Source organism: Meles meles, chromosome 16, assembly GCF_922984935.1.
Source record: "Meles meles chromosome 16, mMelMel3.1 paternal haplotype, whole genome shotgun sequence".
NCBI lineage: Eukaryota > Metazoa > Chordata > Mammalia > Carnivora > Mustelidae > Meles > Meles meles.
The window spans coordinates 60,063,427-60,084,635 of record NC_060081.1 but is presented as its reverse complement, the minus strand read 5'-3'; the positions used below and the strand labels follow the sequence as shown (position 1 = coordinate 60,084,635).

The following is a 21,209-nucleotide window of genomic DNA, read 5'->3' as shown; positions in this document are numbered from 1 at the left end:
CTCTCTGCCTACTTGTAATCTCTATCTGTCAAATAAATAAATCTTTTAAAAAAAAAAAAGAATTGGACATCTAACCAACTGAACCACCAGGTTTTTAATAGACTTTGTTTTTTAGAACAATTTTAGACTTAGAAAAATTGAGAAGCTAGTACAGAGTTCCCCTATACCATATAGTTTCTGCTGTTATTGGCATTTTGCATTAGTAAGATACCTTTGTTATGATTAATGAACCAATATCAATACATTGTTATTGTTAAGTCAAGGATGCTTAGACTTCTTCTTTTTTTAATTTTTTAAAAATATTTTGTTTATTTATTTGACAGAGAGAGAGATCACAAGTAGGCAGAGAGGCAGGCAGAGGGGGAGGGAGAAACAGGCTCCCCGCTGAGCAGAGAGCCCAATGCGGGGCTCGATCCCAGGACCCTGAGATCATGACCAGAGCCAAAGGCAGAGGCTTAACCCACTGAGCCACCCAGGTGCCCCGTAGATCTCTTTTTTTTACCTAATGTCCTTTTCCTGTTCCATGATCCTATCCAGAACACATATTCCTTTATTCTCTTATCTCTTAGGCTTCACTTGGCTAGGCAATTTCTCAGACTGACCTTGTTAACGATGACCCTGATAGCTACTGAGGAGTACTGGTCAGGAATTTTGAATCATGCCCAGTGATTCGGTCCCCTGATTAGACTGGGGTTGTGGATTATTGGGAAGAGGACCGCAGAGGTAAAGTGTCATTCTCATCACGTCATTCCCCATGTATTAGGGAACATACTATCAACACGATTTAACTGTGGCTATTGGCCTTGATCACCTGGCTACAGTGGTGTTTCTCAGGTTCATCCACTGTAAAGTTACTCTCCCCGCCCCCTTTCCTTACTCTGCTCTTGAGAAGGAAGTCACTTTGCGCAGCTCACACCTAAGGAGTGGGGTTTATACATCCTCTCCTTTAGGGCCAAGTATGTACATAAATTATTTGGAATTCTTCTGCATGGGAGATTCATCTCTTCTTCCTTATTTATTAATTTGTTCATTATTTATTCATTATACCCAGTATGTTCTCAGAGATGTTTACTATATATTCTGAGGTATAATCTAATACTACTTTATCTGTTGCTCAAATTGTTCAGATTGTTCTAGCTTTGGCCACTGGGATCTCTTTCAGTTGGCACCTGTGTCCCTTTGATATGCTTGCTTCCATCAATGTAGGGTTTTTGCCCTCCACACCTCCTTGCTGTTCGACGCTACAAAATGCTCCAGGCTCATCTTGTCTATTTCCTGCCCTAGTCCTAGAATCAATCATTTTCCAGGGAGCCCTTGTTCCTCTTATAAAAGAATGATATTAGAAACCAAATTCCAGGGGCACCAGGGTGGCTCAGTCAGTTAAACGTCTGCCTTCAGCTCAGGTCATGATCCCAGGGTCCTGGGATGGAGCCCTGCATCCTGCCCCCTGCTCAGTAGAGTCTGTTTCTCCTTCTCCCTCTCCCCTTGCTTGTGCATGCACTCTCTCTCTCTGTCAAATGAATAAATCAAATAAAAAGAAACTAAGATCCGGATGCTAGGTTTGCTCATTGCTACTACAGTGTCATTTCTTTTAGGCCCTGTCAGTTGACAGAGCAAAAAATATATGTTGAGACACATATCTCTAAATATTTCTATGCATAACCATCTGTATTTATATTAAGTTAAGGAGTTCATACTGAGGTCTTCAATGAATCCATTCCCACATGGTTCATTCTAGCCTCCTTCTTGCTTACCTGCAAATCTCTACTCCAGTGCTGAGAAACCTGGCTGCCATCCTTGGCCATTCATTTACTGATCTGATCCATTTCAGGACATGTGCACTACAGTATCAGAGCTGTTAGGCATATGTCCCTGGGTCATGAGGTCATCAGCTAGAGTACAGCGCTCATGCGCAGTGCCTTCAACTTTCAGGCTCAGGGACCCCAGCTGCCTCCAGCATTACATAGATCAGCACCATTTCCTCCCAACCCTCTTCATGGAGATCATTTCAGACATTTGTAGTATCATTATATGCTCTTGTCGTAGTCTGCATTCCCTCCTGCGATCTCCTGCCTCCTAAATGACTCCTATTTTTTTTTTTTAACAAATTGCATACATTAAGGCTCACTCTTCGTGCTAGAAAGTTTTAGGAGTCTTACCAAATGCTTAAGGGTTTATATCTTCCTTTATATTATCATACAGAATAATTTTACTCTCCTAAAAGTCCTCTGTGCTTCACCTATTGATTCCTCCTCCTGAACTCCAAACCTCTGTCGATCACTGATTATGATCTTTATAGTTAGGCCTTTTCCAGAATATCATAGAATTGGAATATATAATACTTAATCTTTTTACACTGGCTTCTTTCACTTAAAATACTCATTTAAGTTTCCTCCACGTCTTTTCTTAGCTTGAAAGTTCATTTATTCTTATTGATGAAGAATATTTCATTGTTTGGATTTACCAGTTGGTTTACATTCAGTTTTCCACGTAAATTTTAGAATCACTTTGTCAATATCCACAAAATAACATTCTGGGGTTTTGGCTGAGATTGTGTTGAATCTATACATTAAGTTGGGAAGAACTGACATGTTAACCATACTTCCAATCCATGACCATAGAATATTTCTCCATTTATCTAAATCTTCTTTGAGTTCTTTTATTACAATTTTTTAAAGATTTTATTTTATTTATTTGAGAGAGAAGGGGCACATAAGCACGGGGGAGTGGCAGAGGGAGAGAGAGAAGTGGGCTCTCTCCTGAGCAGGGACCCTGGTGTGGCGCTCAGTCCCAGGACCCTGAGACCATGACCTGAGCAGAAGGCAGGTGCTTAACTGACTGAGCCACGCAGGCACCGTGAATTCTTTCGTTATTAATAGTTTTCTGCATGTGGATCCTGAACATACTTTGTTGGACTTATACCTAAGTATTTCATTTTTGGTGCTATTGTAAATGCTTTTGCATTTTATTTCAAATGTCAATGTTTACTTCACTGTCTTATACCCTGTGATCTTGCTATAATAATTTATTCACTTCAAGAGGGTTTGTTTTTATTTTTTTATTCTTTGGAGTTGTCTACATAGACAATAAAATATCCACATACAAAGACAGCTTTATTTTTTTTCTTCCCAAATGTTTTATTTCCTTTTCTTGCCTTAATGCACTAGCCAGGGTCTTCTAGCACAATGTTGAAAAAGAGTGGTGAGAGGGCATATTCTTGCTTTGCTCCTGGGTTATTTTAAAGCAAGTCCCATGGGGTACCTGGGTGGCTCAGAGGGTTAAGCCTCTTCTGCCTTCGGCTCAAAGTCCTGACATCGAGCCCTGAATCAGGCTCTCTGCTCAGCAGGGAGCTTGCTCCCTCCCCCACCCCCGCCTGCCTCTCTGCCTACTTGCGATCTCTCTCTCTCTCTGTCAAATAAATAAAATCTTTAAAAAAAAAAAGCAAGTCCCAGATGTCATATCATTTTATCTGTTTTTTTTGATATGTATCTCTTAAATATAAGGACTCTTAAAAAACATAACCATGATACAGTTATCATATCTTAAAAAATCAACAATATTCCTTAATATCTCCAAATATCAAGTGAGATGTTTTCAAAACTTTCCTGTTATTCCTTAATACTCCTAACCTGCCACATTACACACTCTCTCTTGAGGGAGGCTCTCTGCACACTCACCACAGTGTCTCCCTCCTCCACAGTGTGGATCTTGATGTAGGCGCCCACTGCAGCCTCCTCGGGGAGATCACCATACTTGGTACTGATCAGGGAACACTGAAGTGAATGAGGATCCCTGGACCTGAAATATGACAACTTGTTAAAGAGAACTCATTTGTCACACAGCTAGTTCACGAAGCCCTAGACAGTCAGCCCCCACTCTGCCACAGACAGAGACCTCTCCTCCCTGGAGAACTCACACTGCCCCCAGAAAGTGAGAAAACTCAAACCAAGCTCTGGAAGAGACCATGTCAGGAACTGGAGAAGTATAATAGGGGGGAGGCTAGCAGAGAAAGCAATAGGACCCCCTTTAAACACCTGAAGGCTATTATGTTAGCAGAAGGGACTGATGAGCGCCGACAGCTGAGTCAGACCAGATGGACGAGAAGTACAGGCTGGCTGATAGATGTTCAACAGGAGGAAGAAATTTCTAAGTCAGAGCTTAGAACAGACTGCTTTGGCCTCAAGTAAGCTCTGGGCCCCTGGGAGACACACAGAGGTTGGGGCTATCCTTCTTGGCAGAAATGCAGAGAAGAAATGGCTTTATTTGTTTAAAAGACAGATTTCTGGGGCGCCTGGGTGGCTCAGTGGATTAAGCCTCTGCCTCTGGCTCAGATCATGATCTCAGGGTCCTGGGATCGAGCCCCACATCGGGCTCTCTGCTCGGTGGGGAGCCTGCTTCCCCCTCTCTCTCTGCCTGCTGCTCTGCCTACTTGTGATCTCTCTCCCTCTGTCAAATTTAAAAAAATAAAAATAAAAGACGGGTTTCCTTGGGCAGCCTGTAGATTCTGTACTTTGTTCATGTTGGAATTAATTTTACACAGGCAACCTTGTTGTGCTTCCTTTGGTCTTGGGTGAGGTAGAAGGAAGAGACAGGTTATACAATCTGGATTGGAGGCAGGGAAAAAATTATTTATCAGCTGAGAAGATAGGTGACATATTCACCCAACTCATAAAGTCACCCAACAATAAACAAGGCAGCCTACAATTCTCACCCCCCAGGACATACATGCCCAGCATGGTCTTTGCTTTTCACTTCTGGGTCCAACCTGTCTCTTCTCCCTTACTGATGTACAGCAGAGAAACTGGGTCTGTTCCATCCCTACTTTCAGAAGGACTGGGACTGGGACTTCGAGCCCTGGATCCCTTGGAAAGAATATCCATCAGAGGGAATGACAACTCAGAAGTTACGGGATGCTCCTTATGGAGACCAGCAGGCTAGAAATGCTAACAGGCAAAGGATTTGAGTACAGTGGTACTTGGGGCAACATGGAGACTGTGACACTCATGTTATTTTTACTATTATTGTAATATAGTTTTTAAAGCTTTTATTTATTTATTTGAGAGAGAGGGGGGGAACAAGAAAGAGAGCACAAGCAGGGTGAGGGGCAGAAGGAAAGCAGACTCCCGGTGAGCAGGGAGCCCGATGTGGCACTCGATCCCAGGACTCCAGGGTCAGGACCTGAGCCAAAGGCAGACACCTAATCAACTGAGCCACCCAGGCACCCCTCATTGTGATATTTTAATTTTACATTGTATGGTGGGGGTGGGGGGAGAAGTGTTAGGTTGCTGTGGGTCTGAGCTGCCTCTGGGCAGGGACCACTGAGTGTCCTTTCCTGCTCTTCAGCCTCTCTGGGTTGAGGCAAAAGCGCAGCCCTCATTGCGCATTCTCATTCCAGCCGTGACCGCCGTACCAGACAATAGGACTGAGCACTAATAAGCTGCTCAGGTTTGAATCTTGGCTCCACTGCTTCCTATCTTGTAAGACCTCAAGCGGGAAACTTAATCTTTCTCTGTAGCTTGGTTTCCTCACCTGAAAAATGGGACTGATAACAGCACTTACCTCATAGAACTACTGCAAGGATTAAATTAGATAATTCAGGACCAGGCATGGAGTATTCCACAAGTGTTAGCTGTAACTGCCATTATCACATTTAACTGCTGTCTTACAACAACACCAAGACTTGGGGCGCCTGGGTGGCTCAGTGGGTTAAAGCCTCTGCCTTTCGCTCAGGTCATGATCCCAGGGTTCTAGGATCGAGCCCCTCATCAAGCTCTCTGCTTGGCAGGGAGCCTGCTTCCTCCTCTCTCTCTCTCTGCCTGCCTCTCTCCCTACTTGTGATCTCTATCTGTCAAATAAATAAAATCTTTAAAAAAAAAAAACACCAAGACTTAAATCCTATTATCTATAGACAAGGGAACTATGGCTTAGAGAGGTCAAGTCCACTGTACAAGGACACAGAGCTAAAATAAGTGGCCAAGCCAGCATTGGAACCTGGGCTGAACTGACTCCAAAGCCCAGGCTCTTTCCTCCTGCCTCCTTTAGATGGGTACAATTTTTCTGAAGAGGCTCAGAGTCAAAAAGATCCAGTGACACACACAGTATCAGAGTCAGAAGATCTGCCTCTCCTTCAAATGAGTTCCCTGAGAAAAGAAGTAGCTGGCTGCCTCAAGTGGCTCTGTGGGTTACAGACAGAGAATGCAGTTCCTGGGTCTCAAGTCTAGGACTTCTCTAAGCCACCTTCTGTCTATACCCCAATCTTTGGGTCAAGCCGTACCTGCTACCTCTGCCCCTTTCCCAGCATCCCTGACATTCTATCCTTTCAAGTTATATCTCCCTTTTCGACCAGAATCTGGAAGCTTCTATCTGTGAGGAGCTAAGCTTACTTGATCTTTGGGCCCAACATCTTCGGAAAAGTATTTCCCGGGGTGTTAATCTGCCTACTGAAGCTGGTCCCCTCTTGCTCCCAGGAGTTCTGGAGGTGCTTAAGTTTCAGAAAGCTGAAGTCCTGCACAGGATATGATTTGATCTGAAATTCCTTAAATCTCTCCACAGGAGAAGATTCTGTTAGAGAAAGCACAGAAAAACCTGTTAATGGGTCTTTTCATATATGAGGTCTATGCTGATGATGGTGAAAGCTTTACCCTCCTCACCTGCCTGGCCAGTCTGGCGCATGGGGAAATGAAGGAAAACAGAAAACACTGTGGTTTCCATGTGTTGTCCGTCTGGGCCAGGCCCTGAGCACAGCTTCACATACGTTCATCCAGTGTTACTGGCTCCATTTAAGAAATCAAATGAGCAGCACTCAGAGTTTAAGTCACCCAGGAAAGGGCTGAAGCTTGGGTTTAATTCAAGTCTACCTGATTTAAAGCTCATGACTTTCCACTTACAGATCATATTTATCTGGGATTGGGGATGGAGGCAGCAGTAAGAGATAAAGGAATGATGAGCTATAAAACCTTGGATGGGGCAATTTCCTGGAGCCCTCATAGGATAATTATAAGAATTACCCATTAAGGGGCACCTGGGTGGCTCACTTTGTTAAGCCTCGGATTCTTGATTTCAGCTCAGGTCATTATCTCAAGGTCCTGGGATCAAGCCCCACGTGGGGCTCCACACTCAGCCCAGAGTCTGCTTAAGACTTTCTCTCCCTCTCCTTTTGCCCCTCCCCCTGCATGGGCATGCTCGCTCTATCTCTCATAAGTAAATAAATCTTTTTTAAAAAATAGATCTCTGGGGGCACCTGGGTGGCTCAGTGGGTTGAGCCTCTGCCTTCAGCTCAGGTCATGATCTCAGGGTCCTGGGATCGAGCCCCGCATCTGGCCCCCTGCAGGGAGCCCGCTTCCTCCTCTCTCTCTGCCTACTTGTGATCTCTCTCTCTCTGTGTCAAATAAATAAAATCTTAAAAAAAAAATAGATCTCCGGTGTTAGAATCAACTATTAAAATTAATATTAATAAAAATAAATCCAAAATCTCTAAGAGTGGGCCTAAATTAACACAGCACATTAAAAAAGCCCCAAGTAAGCCTTTTTAGAAGGCTTTTTGTCAATATCTGTCAATATTTTAAGTACGCATAGCCAATATGCACTGGATTGATTACTTGATTCAGTAATTCTAAGAATTTTTATCCAATGTTTCCTTGTACACGTAGACAAAGATAAACACACCATGAAATTCAGCACAGCAGGGTAATAATGAATAATTGGAAATAACCCAAAATATCTGTAAAAGGTCATTGCTTTAACTAATTATTGTACATACATATGATAGGATAAAACTCAGCTATTCAGAAACACAGATCTAAAAAAAGAGAAAAAAGAAAGAAAAAGTAACACAGATCTATACTTCTGCTTCCAGCCAAATGGACTGGGACTAAACTTACCCTCCCACCTAAAAAAAAAAAAACTAAAAAAACTGGGATAAATGTATGAGGCATTGGGCATCAGGCCATGAAGAACAATCATCCCTGCAAGATAGAAAACAAATGGGATAAGTCCTACTATTGCCCCAGCTTACTGCCTGGAGATTTTCTGAGCCATATTGCAGGTAGAAGGAACCCAGGGGGAGCCCAGAAATTTCCTTGAATTGTTGAGACAGAACTGAGTCTGAATAGGACAAGGCAGTGAAAGTTCACAGAGCAGAGAGCTGCATAAAGAAAGAACTCTGAAGATCAAGGCATAATACATGGAAACACATCCCATGTTCATGGACTGGAAGACTCATTCTGTTAAGATGTCAATACCACTCAAAGTGAGCTATGGTTTCAAGGCAATCCCTATCAAAATCCCAGTGACTTTTGCAGAAAAACCCATCATAAAATTCATATGAAATCTCAAGGGATGCCAGATAACCAAAACGATCTTGAAAAGGAACAAAGCAGAAGATCTCATACTTCCTGACTTCAAAACTTACTACAAAACTACAATAACAAAAGCAGTGTAGTATTGGTATAAAGACAAACATATAGATCAGAAAATAAAATAAAGAGCCCAGAGATAAACCCTCAGAAATATGGTCAAATGATTTCAGACAAGGTTGCTAAGACTTCAGTGGGGGAAGAACAGTGTTTTCAACAACTGGTGCTGGGGAAACTGAATATCCACACGCACAAGAATGAAGTTAGACTCTTACACCATACCACAAATAAAAATTAACCCAAAATGGTTTAAAGACCTAAATGTTAAGGCCTAAAATTATAAAGCTCTTAAAAGAAAACACAGGGCTTGTGGTGCCTGGGTGGCTCAGTCTATTAAGTGTCCAACTCTTGATCTCAGCTCAGGCCTTGATCTAAGGGTCCTGAGTTCAAGCCTCCACGCTGGGCTCCATGCTGGGTGTGGAGCTCACTTACGAAAAAAGAAGAAAACACAGGGCAAAAGCATCACAACATTGGATCTGGCAGTGATTTCTTGTATATATACCAAAGGCACAGGCAACAAAAGAAAAAATGGACAAACTGGACTTCATTAAAATGTTAACAATTTGTGCATCAAAAGACAGTATCAACGGAGTTAAAGGCAACCCACAGAATGAGATAAAATATTTGCAAATCACATCTAGTAAGGTATTACCATCCAAAATATATAGAAAATTCCTAAAACTTAACAAAAAAACAGACAACCAGATTTTAAAACAGGCAAAGAACTTGCATAGATGTTTCTCCAAAAAAGATATGTGAATGGCCAATAAACATAGAAAAAGATGCTCAACACCACTAATCATTAGGGAAATACAAATCAAAACTATAATAAAAAATGATAAAAAGTAAATTTAAAAAAACTATAATAAGATGCCACCTCGTATCCATTAAGATGAATATAATGTTTAAAAAACATACAAACAGGACACAGCAAGCACTGGTGAGGATGTGGAAAGACTGGAACCCTTGTGCACTGTTGGTGAGAATGTAATATGGGACAGCCGCTGTGGAAAACGGTATGGCAATTCCCTAAAAAAAATTAAAAATAGAATTAGCATATGACCCAGCAAGTCCACTTCTGGGTTTATATTCAAAAGAAAAGCAGGTCTCAGAGAGAGAACTCTACACCCATGCTCATAGCAGCATTAGTCACTCTAGCTAAAAAGCAGAAGTTCTCAAGAGTCCATTGACAGATGAATGGGTATGCAAAATGGGACATATATACACAATGGAATATTCTTCAGGCTTCAGAAAGAAGGAAATCCTGGCACATGCTATAATATGATGAACCCTGAGGACATTATGCAAAGTGAAATAAGTCAATCATGGGGCGCCTGGGTGGCTCAGTGGGTTAAGGCCTCTGCCTTCGGCTCAGGTCGTGATCCCGGGGTCCTGGGATTGAGCCCTGCATCGGGCTCTCTGCTCGGCGGGGAGCCTGCTTCCCTCTCACTCTCTCTGCCTGCCTCTCTGCCTCCTTGTGATCTCTCTCTGTCAAATAAATAAAATCTAAAAAAAAAAAAAAAAACCTTTAGACATAACAAGTCTGTGAAGCAGGGACCATCTGAGGGAACTGATGGCACAGGGACACAGTCACTTGCCTGGTATCACACAGCTATTAAGAGAGCTATTAAGAGAGGGACCCTGGATTCAAACACGAGCAGTTTGGCTCCTAGGCCGTGCTCTTAGCCACTGCACCACCAGGCTTGAAGTACTTACCGGAGTCATCCAGCTAACCAGTGAGATTCAAACCCAGCTCTGTCAAGCTCTAGGCTCCTTTCCACCCCTCTCCCCAGGGGCCCCTGACATAAAGGGAAAGCCTAAAAAGGAGGAGCCGGAGGGGGGTAGGCAGGAGCCTCCCCCTATGGGGCCATGTGGGCCACGTTTCCACAGCTTGGAAAAGGGGATCAAACCAGACATCCTGCCGGGCCTTTCTAGCTCAGGAGGTCTAATAGCGCACGGGGCCGGGAAGTGGAAGCTGAAGGGCCCAGGCGCCCCCTGCTGTGTGCAGCTGCCAAGTTACCACTGAGGTGGGTCTTCAGAGGTCTGCCGTTTATCAGCTCCAGATGCTGCCAGACCCACTTGTAGTAGAAAGGCGAGGTCCCGAGGTCTATCAGTCGCAGCACTTCACAGCTGCCCTGGAAACATCAAGGGACACAAACAAAGAGGCTAACCCCTGAAGCCGGAGGCAGGCCAGGCTTTGAGGATAAGCTCTACTGCATCTTACCCCAGTTTACTTGGCTTAATGCAAGTTTTCAGGTTCTTTTTTTTTTTTTTAAACACAAATGTTATCTATTCATCTTAAGCTCAAACAGCTAAGTAGGCATGAGAACTAAATAAATGTTGGCATCGGGAGAAAAACAATCACCCTAGACAATGGTACTGTGATGACTGGTGAAATTGACTATTGACTATGGACTGTAAATTATATGTTACATCAATATTAAATGCCCTGATTTGGATAATTATTCTGCAATCAGTTTCTGACTTTAGAAAAAAATCACTTAAGTATATAGGGGTAAGTGAGTACAATGAATGATATTTAACTTTCAAATGATTCGGGCAGGGAAATATATATATAGAAGCAAATGTGGTAAAATGTCAGTAATCGGTGAATCGGGATCAAGGTTATACAGTTCTTTTTTCTGTTCTTACAACTTTTCTATAAATTTAAAAACATTCCAAGATTAAAAGTTAAAAAAAACATTCAAGCCAAACAGAAGGACATAAAGAAAATTAAAACTATTTTATCCTAGGGGCACCTGGGTGGCTCAGTGGGTTAAGCCTCTGCCTTTGGCTCAGGTCATGATCTCAGGGACCTGGGATCGAGCCCCGCATCTGGCTCTCTGTTCAGCAGGGAGCCTGCTTCTCTCTCTCAGCCTATCTCTCTGCCTACTTGTGATCTCTCTCTGTGTCAAATAAAATTAGGAAAAAAAATTAAAAAAAAACAAAACTATTTTATCCTAACACCCAGAAATAATGAGTAGCGTTTTGGTGACTATTTTTTCAAACTTTTCTCTGTAAACATATAACATAGACATAGACAATTTTTCATAAGCGAGTTCTTTTATGTAAAACATTCTTGTGACCTTTTTTTAAAAAAAACTCAATAATACAGGGGCACCTGAGTGGCTTAGTCAGTTGAGTCTGTCTTCGGCTCAGGTCATGATCCCAGGGTCCTGGGATCGAGTCCCATATTGGGCTCCATGCTCAGTGGAGAGTCTGCTTCTCCCTCCACCTTTCTCCCTGCTCATGCTCTCTCTCATAAAAATAAGTAAATAAAATCTTCTAAAAATAAAAAAATAAAACTCAATAATACACTAAGAACATCATTTTACACCAGCTAACATGGTTCTACATTATTGTTTTTAATGATTGTATATTATTCTATGTATGCCATAACTTACATATGATTTAAAATGTTGATCAAAAGAAGTCAGACACAAAGAGCACATATTGTATGATTCCATTTATATGAAGTGCAAGAACAGGCAAAAGTAATCTTCTGACAAAGTCACAAGAGGGCTCTCTTTGTTGGTGGTGGGTATTTTGTTTGGGAAAGGGTACAAGGGAGGCTTCTGGGGTGCTAGAAATGATCTCTACCTTGATTTGGATGATGCTTACACAGGTGTATACCTATGTAACAATTCACTAAACTATAAACTTTAGATGATTCTTTATTGCATACATGTTATACCTCAAGAAAACATTTTTGAAGACTAATATTCAGTTGTTTCTAATTTGTCAGTAGTATATATAACTGTGATTTTGTTCAGGACAACAAAACTTATTTATAAAACTCATCACCTTCCCAAACTCTGCTACAGTGGGGATGGCAGTGACCCAGTTCCAGCTAATGACACATACGTGGAAGACTGATGGATAAAACTCCCAGGAAACTTACGGTTGCCCTCTCCTTTACCCCTGCCTGAAACTCAGTTCTGATGGCCGGAGGTGTACAGTCATGTTGTGACCATTAGGATGAAAGCCATAAGCTGTGGATAATGAGGGGAGAAGCAAGAAGGGGACTGGCGTCTTGAAGCCTTTCTTTAAAGCTTTCTAGCCCTGGATTGCTTAATTCTAGACTCTCCACTGCAAGACAAAATTACTATTCACTAAGCCACGGCAGTTGGGTTTCTATGACAGCAACTTTAAGCGATAATCTTGCACACATGACTTAATATCTAGACTGGTCATTGAGGCAGTTCACAAATACTCAAGTTCTCCCCACGAGCATAAGGCAGGACTGTATTTTTCCTTTGAATCAGACATGGCCTTCTCATTTGCTTTGTCACTTTCCTCAGCAAAGTGACTTCTGATAATCTGAGTGGGAACTTTAAAAGCCAGTGCCTGATTCTCAACATTCCTTTCCCCTGTCCTTTTGACCATGGAAGCATAGGTGAAGATAGTTTCCAGGGGCCTGGGTCCCCGAGGGACCGTGAAAAGCCAGGCCTCCTGCTGATCTGCTGTGATCAAGTAGTGGGATGGAGGAATGCATCTTTGTCAGTTAATCCACTGAGATTTGAGGATTGCTTATAATTGCAGTATAGTCTAGTTTATCCTCGTGTAATACCCATGTTTGTCCCCTTGGGATTGTTTCCTATAGCTGTGGTGTTTTCAATATCGATACACATTGCCAAATTGCCTTCCAGAAATGTTAGTTTACACTCTCTCCGGCAGTGCATAACAGAGCCTGTCATAGTTTTGTGTTACTTTGAAAACTGAGTTTTCACAATCCTTTTAATCTTTCCTAATCTGATAGGAAAGAAAGATGCGCCATTTTTTCTTATTTTGTATCTTTATAAAATCTTACCCTTTTTTAGTTGGAACTGTAAGACACACGTTATAGTTAAGATTCAAGACAGATTACTGTTAAAGAGGAAGGAGAAGGGATCAAACATTTAATTAGCCTTAGTCTAGCCAGGTGTTGGGCTTGGAGGGTTAGTCAACACTTATGCAACATTTATCAACAAGGAACCTGGTGCCAGAGGAACACAGGTGAACATCTTCCTCTCAGAAAGTCTCTCGTGGGTCTTTAATCCCATCTGTATCTGTGTAGAAAACAATTCCACCATGTGCTCCCAAATGATTAATTGTTCAAAATGAGTTGATTGTGGGTATTAAGTATGTTTTCTACGCTGCCGGGAAACTGCCTTCCCTAACTCTCCTGGGTCCCCAAGACACCCAGGCCACTCACTGCTAATATCGCCCTCTAGTGGCCACAGCTATGAACTACAGGATCCCGGACGCCCCAGTCTCCTTAGACAAATACTCCAACAGCAGGCCTGATGGGAAATAAAAATGGGAGGAAAAAAAGCAGTGCCTTTAAAAGGGGCAGGTGCTCTTCAACTCCAGCCAGAGGGGGCTGCTTCACAATACAGCCTGGTGTTGCCTGATCTTCTGAATATTCAAAAGAAGTCAGAAATCCACAATTTTATTTATAATCTTCACAGTAACGATTAAATGAGTTTTCCATAAAACACATTAAAGGACAAATCCAATTCAGCTACTAGCCAGGATGCCCCCCCAACACACACAAACGCACCTGCTGTCACTTTGTGACATCTGTATTATCCTTCTCAGAAAGAACTTCAAGAGCTTTAGATTCACCAGCTGGGCTTATTCCAATGCAGATTGCCGGAGTTAAAGCATAAGACTCTGGGCTGAGGCAGAAATTTGCATTTTTAAAAAGCCCCCTAAAGTGTCCTTTATGCTTACTCAAATCTGAAAAACTCTTCCCTTGAATCAGAGTTCTCCAATTTTAGTGCACTTCAGAATCACCTCGAAGGCTTGTTGAAACAGTTTTGGGGGTACCTGGGTTGCTCAGTCATTAAGGGGCTGCCTTCGGCTCAGGCCATGATCCCAGAGTCCCAGGATCAAGTCTCACATTGGGCTCGCTGCTCACCGGGGAGTTTGCTTCTCCCTCTGACCCTCACCCAACTTGTGATCTCTCTGTCTCTCTCAAATAAATAAATAAAATCTTAAAAACAAAAGAAAACAAAACAAAAAACCCAGAGTTTTGGATATTGACCAGCTCTTGGGTAGGCCTGAGAATCTTGGGTAGGCCTGCATTTTAGTGAGTTCCCAGGTGATACAGATTGATGCTGCTGATCAAGCAACATCACTCAGAACCACTGAATTCAAGGATGAACGTGAACTGAGTAAGTTTGTGCTAGACTCATCCTTATAGACTTTATGAGGTAAGTGGGTCCCACTTTACAGACAAAGAAATGGAGGCTGAAACAGACTAAGAACTTCCTGCTGGTCAAGATGTACCATCATACTGATTAAAGAAAGTCTTGAACTTTGATCCCTTACCACCCCTGCCCCCAATCTTCCCTGGCTACATAGTATCAAAAGACCTCAGAGTTAAATCTGGAGACACATGGCATTCTTGGCTTTGGAGGTGATCACCCCAACATTTTAGGAAAGAGGAAGCAGATGTCAGGGAGGAGAAAGGATTGCAAAGTAGGAAGGGTGGTCTTCAGGGCTCTCTGCTACCAGTCCCTCTGCTAGGCTCTCCCCCCTCTCCTCACAAGGCCACCAGGATTCTCCAGACCTAGCACACTATTCCCCATGGCTGGCAAGGGCCTCATCCTCATCCCCACCATCTTCTGGGTCAGACCCTGTGCTTCCAGTCCTTTAGAGGGTAGAGGTTAGAAGCCAAATCCTCCCAAACATCTCCCAAGCCCCCTGGTGGCTAAGGAGGTGATTCGTGTCCCCCCCCCCCCCCCCCCCACGCACTTGGGCAAGGTTTGGTTTGGGACGGCAAGCCCTCCACTGTGCTCCTGGAGACAGTGGCTACAGATGTGGCTTCCTGAACTTGGCAGGAGCAGCAGCACCTGTGACTGTCCAGTCTGGACTGGGACCAGGAGTCATTTGGGGGTCCCCTTCAGTGTAAGGTCTGTTCCCTCAGGCCTCCCTATCATCAGTAAGTCTGTTAGCCATTCAACATCCTCCAATAACTCCCTTTCTGCTTACATTTAGCTAGTCTTGACTCTTTCCTCTGGGACTGAACCCAAAATAATAGCACAAACATCCACCTGGTGTTAAGTTTAATAATTGGCTCTCTGGAAAAAGGTACACATGTCCATAAATCTTAGTCTTATTAAGGGTGTGCTGCACACAATTTATAAATAACAATAAAACATATTATACTCTTACTGAAAGTTCCAAATAGCCGAGGGATTCTCATAGAATGCTATTGCGAACTCTGGGTGAGTTTTTTTTTTTTTAATATATTTGTTTATTTATTTGACAGAGAGAGAGATCACAAGCAAGCAGAGAGAGAGGGGGAAGCAGGCTCCCCGCCGAGCAGAGCACTCGATGTGGGGCTCAATCCCAGGACCCTGAGATCATGACCTGAGCTGAAGCAGAGGCTTATTAACCCACTGAGCCACCGAGGTGCCCCTCTGGCTAAGTTCCTATAACCATGACCAATCTATAGTCACAATTCAACCATGATTGGAGAAACAAAGTTGCATCCAATCCACTCTTTTCCCAATAAACTTAATACTATTAAGTCTGGTTTGTAATCTACTGGTAAACGACTTCTCACCCTTTTCCAAATTATATTCACTAATAAACCTCCTTTAGCTTTGGCGCTATGTATATTGGAATTTCGCTTGTTCAACAGTGATGTAACTCCCATGATGAATCTATTATGAATAGTGTTTAAATACTGGAAGAACATTTCCATAATTTTCTTCTCTTCACAATGTGATGGCTACAGACCCAGCCCACTTTTAAATTTACTCTGCATCATAAACATTCTCTCTATAGCTTTCTTAAGACAATCAGCAAAACCATAAATCAAAACCTGACTCAGGGTATCTGCTGATTTCCCCTGTCCTGCTGGGGCCAATTTTCAGCTGCCAACCTGAAGTCACTGACAGCACAGGTGGGAAGAGATGTGAATAATTGTACAGTGTTTCCACCAGATAGATAAAATAGACATAAACTCCAGAGCACAGATAATAGTAAAATGCAGTAACATCATGAGGAAATCATGAATTTTCATTATTTGCTACCCTTATTTTCCATATAATATATTTAATTATAGGTTTATATAATTTAATTTTTAGTGATTATTTTGTTTGTTGTCTTGCAAAATTACTGAAATCTTAATCAGTTCTCATAGGCCAGTAAGAACCAACTCCAGCATATAGCCAATCTTGACCTTCCTTTTGTCCAATGGTCCAACACTTCAAGGCTCAACTAACTCCTCGCCTTCTCCAGGAAGCCTTCTTTAAAGCCCCCAGCCTTTAGAGAGGTCTCCCTACTAAATCATTGTAAACTCAAAGATTTTGCACTAATCACTTGGTAGTTGGCCTGGATAACTTTGTCTCTGCTCAGACTCTAGTGGAAGAGAGATATAAGGAGAGAGAAACAGTCTTTTCCATCCTCATATCCCTCCAGAGCATGAACCAAACTTGGCAAAAAAATCAATAAATGTTTGATGGCTTAATATGAGCAACAGCTATATGGGAGATACTAAAAGTTTGGGGGAAGAATCCTTGTTCTGCCCCTTACTAGATGGGTGACCTTTCCTAAGGAATCTTAACTTCAGCTTCCTCATTTGTAAATGTGGAATAAGAATGTCTTCCTGATAGAGCTGTGGCGAAGATTTATGGTGAAATGGTACTGTGTACCAGTTCACCAAAGCACTGCTTGAAATAGCAAAAGATGCGGGCAACCAATCCCTCAGTAGGGAACTGGTTAGATAAATTCAAGTACAATCATATAGTAAAACACTGCACAAGTGGTAAAAAATATATATGTGTATATACATATATATGTATATATGTAAATATATATATATATGTACATATATATGAGTGGGTTCTTTATGGACTGGTATGGAACAATCTACAGAAATACTCTTGAAACAGCAAAATACAGAACAGCCTGTGTAGCATGACGCCATTTAAGAAAACAAGGAGAAAAACATATACATGCATTTGCCTTTATATACAAAGAACAGCCGCAGGACAGACACAGAAGAAAGCAGTGACGGTGACTGTCCCTGGGGAGGTACACTGGGTGGCTGTGGGAAAAGACGAGAGGGAAACATTACCCTTTCAAAACTTTTGGATTTCGAACCAGGTGCAAATAAACCAAAATAAACAAAAACAATTAACAATGCTAGTAGAACCCCTGGCACAGGAGCAAATGGTCTCAAAAACATGGTGGTTCTCATGACAATCATGAAAACTACACAGGGATTGAGCAGAGTCCACAACTGACAGACAGGTCGACTCAAATTGCAAATCCCAGCCCCTGAGAAGAGCTTTGGAGTCAGACAGACCTGGGTTGAACCCAGTCGCTGCCCCTCATCAACTGTGTGACCTTGGACAAGCCACTTAACCTTCCTATGCCTCAGTCTCCACCTCTGTCAAATGGGAATAACGGCAGTACTGACCTACTGCCGTGGGCTGCTGTGGGGCTGAAATGACACAAAGCACATGGAACAGACAACCTGGGACAGGATAAGCACTCAATAAATGTCAGACTCTGTTTTCATTATCTACCAACAGAGAAATTGGCACAGCATGTAAAGCAATTCACAAAAGATGAAATTTGGATAGTAGACAAACATGAGGAGTCTCACTAGTAATGAGGAAAAATGTAAATTAAATCCTCAGTGAGGTAGCAGTTGCCATCTATGAAATTAGGAAAGTTTTGAAGGAATGACAGGAGAGTCCAGCAGAGGCGTGTGGTGCTGGCAAAGGTGCACACGGCTGGAAGCTCGGTACAGTGGATCCTTCAGGACAGCGACTTGTTCCAAAATCCGTAACACGTTGATACCAAGCAATTCCACTTTTTTTTAAGATTTTTTTTTATTTATTCATTTTTGAGAGAGTGAGTGCATGAATACAACAGAAGGAGTGGCAGAGGGAGAAGCAGACTCCCCACTCAGCAAGGAGCCTGATGCAGAACTCAATCCCAGGACCCTGCGATCATGACCTAAGCCAAAAGCAAATGCCCAGCCGACTGAGCCACCCACTGCCAAGCAATTCCACCACTGAAAATCTTTTCTGAGGTGATGAGCTCATGGGTGATTTCTTCCCTCTTTCCAGAACTATGTTTTATAATGGGGTCATATCACATCTATAATTTAAAGATCATATTTTTTTAAAGATTTTATTTATTTATTTGAAAGAGGGTCAGAGCACAAGCAGGGGGATGAGCAGAGAGAGAGAGGGAGAAACAGACTCCCCACTAAGCAGGGAGCCCGACTCAGGGCTCAATCCCAGGACCCTGAGATCATGATCTGAGCTGAAGGCAGAAGCTTAACCAACTGAGCCACCCAGGAGTCCCTAAAGATTATAATTGTATTAATTTTTTTTAAATGTTTATTTATTTATTTGATAGAAAGAGAGATCACAAGTAGGCAGAAAGGCAGGCAGAGAGAGAGGAGGAAGCAGGCTCCCTGCCAAGCAGAGAGCCCGATGCGGGGCTCAATCCCAGGACCCCGGGACCATGACCTGAGCTGAAGGCAGAGGCTTTAACCCACTGAGCCACCCAGGCACCCCAAATTTTATTAATTTTTAAAAATATTTTATTTATTTGACAGAGAGAAATCACAACTAGGCAGAGAGGCTGGCAGAGAGAGACGAGGAAGCAGGCTCCCTGCGGAGCAGAGAGCCTGATGCGGGGCTCGATCCCAGGACCCTGGGATCATGACCCGAGCCGAAGGCAGAAGTTTTAACCCACTGAGCCACCCAGGCGCCCCAAGATTATAATTTTAAAAACTGATCTGGCATCATTAAGATTCAAGGGCCAAATGTGTAATTTAAATATCTGTACGTAAATAAGCCTGTACATGATGAGCTCAAGGAGGGGGTACCTCGTGTCCCTCTTTCCAATTAACAGTGTATCTCAAAGTCACAGAACCCTCAGAGGGAGGGAGGCTTAGCCCTGCAGGGGGTGGTACGTCTTTTACAGCTCGTACATGGGCTCTCAGAAAAGGGGAGTGCTGCAGAACAGGGCTCAGCCCCGTCTGTGTGGCCACAGGACATTACACTAGGCATGCCTCCCTGGCTTCCACCCCCCACCCCCATCCCAGGCCTCTCACCTTGCTGACAAACACGATGGAGGACAATTCCATGAAGTCTTTTGAGATCAGCTGCCCATAGGAGAACTTCTCCACCTTCCCCAGGGCTACAAGCTTCCAGAGCTTCTCATCAGACAATGACTCAAACAGATCCATCTTCCTGAGGGGAAAATCCTATTAGAATTCATCACCCTCAGGGCACCTGTGTGGCTCAGTGGGTTAAGCCTCTGCCTTCAGCTCAGGTCATGATCTCAGGGTCCTAGGATCGAGCCCCGCATTGGGCTCTCTGCTCAGCGGGGAGCCTGCTTCCCCCTCTCTCTCTGCCTGCCTCTCTGCCTACTTGTGATCTCTGTCAAATAAATAAATAAAATCTTAAAAAAAAAAAAAAGAATTCATCACCCTCCATCCCAGAAAGTGCCCAGCTCTCAGCAATTTCCAGAAAGGGAATGTGTCATCTTGCTCTTGAAAATGCCTGATGTGGAGGATTTTACTTGCCCTCCAGTTGCCTCACATGGCCTATGGCACCCTCTCCAGCTTTCCCCTCTACTGCTCCCCAGTCCAGTGCTGTCCCCTCTCACTTCCTCTCTGCCCTCCAGGGGCTCCTTTCTGGCCCCATCCCCCAATCTAGTGCTCACTAGGCAACTCCCAGAGTGCCTCACTTCAGCTCACCTGCTATTCTGGCCCCCAGCCCAGCAGTCCTCCCCCTCCCCTTTGGTCTGGACAACGCACTCCAGCCTCCTCCAGCCTGTTAGTTTCAAAGACCTGGGCCTGTGCCTAATGAATGGGGGACGTCTGGACTCCCCTCTCCTTGCCTTTGTTCCCTATGACTGAAGGCCCACCCTGCCCCCACCCCGAGCTCATGCACCACCACTCAGTGGCTTGCGTCCCTCACCTGCAGCCCCACAGGGTTGCTAACAACCATCCCAAATTTTCTCAGGTCCCACAGATCACAAGACCGGAACTTGGGTGGCTCAGGGCACTGAGCTCATTCAAGGAACAAGGTCAGTGCCATGTCCAAAGGAGAAGGGTCTGGAGACACGGGAAGGGAAAGCAGGATCTCCACAGAGGCAACACCACTGGGCCCCCACTTCCCATGATCATCTCATTCAATCTTTACAAAGATTTGGGAGAGAGATGAGTCATTATCCCCATTTTACAGAGCAGGAGACTCAACTCAGAGAAGGGAGGTGACCCATCTAGGGTGACATGGTTGATAAACCCAAGAGCTGAGATTGCAGCTCAGCCCCATTTTTCCACGGTGTGAAAACAGGAAGTGCTCCTCCCCCTGCAGGGCTAAGTCCTCCCTTTGCAAGCCCCAGTCCCTCTTACAGCTCCTCCTCTCTCCAGTCTCCCCCTACCCTACAGGGTGGCCCTCTGTACCCGGCACTGCTCTGGAGCTGCACAGCCCCACAGCCTGTATTTTCAGGTCCCCAGCCCTGGGGCACACACTTCATCTGATGTCCATTCTTTTCCTAAAGGCAAGTAACTAGAAGGGATACAATGAGCACCTGTGTGTGCCTGGTGAGACGACAGCGTGGGGATTAACATGGTGAAAGGGCCGCCCTGACCTCACAACGGTATATGCTTCCTGCCTGATGTCTAATAAAATGTAAAGGAGGTATTATGTAATCAAGAATCACAGTTTGGGGGTGCCCGGGCTCAGTGGGTTAAACCTCTGCCTTCAGTTTAGGTCATGATCTCAGGGTCATGGGATCGAGCCCCTCATCGGGCTCTCTGCTCGG

At 43.7% G+C, this 21,209-nt stretch overlaps 1 protein-coding gene across 2 annotated transcripts in view; it reads right to left on the bottom strand.

Annotated features, from left to right (window-relative positions):
- The window catches only part of CNBD2 (cyclic nucleotide binding domain containing 2), a 45,605-nt gene that overhangs the window by 9,143 nt on the left and 15,253 nt on the right, over positions 1 to 21,209 (bottom strand). For both annotated transcript variants that reach the window (XM_045981744.1, XM_045981745.1), the window contains exons 7-10: positions 19,489 to 19,627; positions 10,435 to 10,549; positions 6,384 to 6,561; positions 3,678 to 3,798 (exon numbers count right to left, since the gene is read on the bottom strand). In XM_045981744.1, the coding sequence (XP_045837700.1) occupies positions 3,678 to 3,798; positions 6,384 to 6,561; positions 10,435 to 10,549; positions 19,489 to 19,627 (553 nt within the window). The remainder of the gene's footprint in view (positions 1 to 3,677; positions 3,799 to 6,383; positions 6,562 to 10,434; positions 10,550 to 19,488; positions 19,628 to 21,209) is intronic.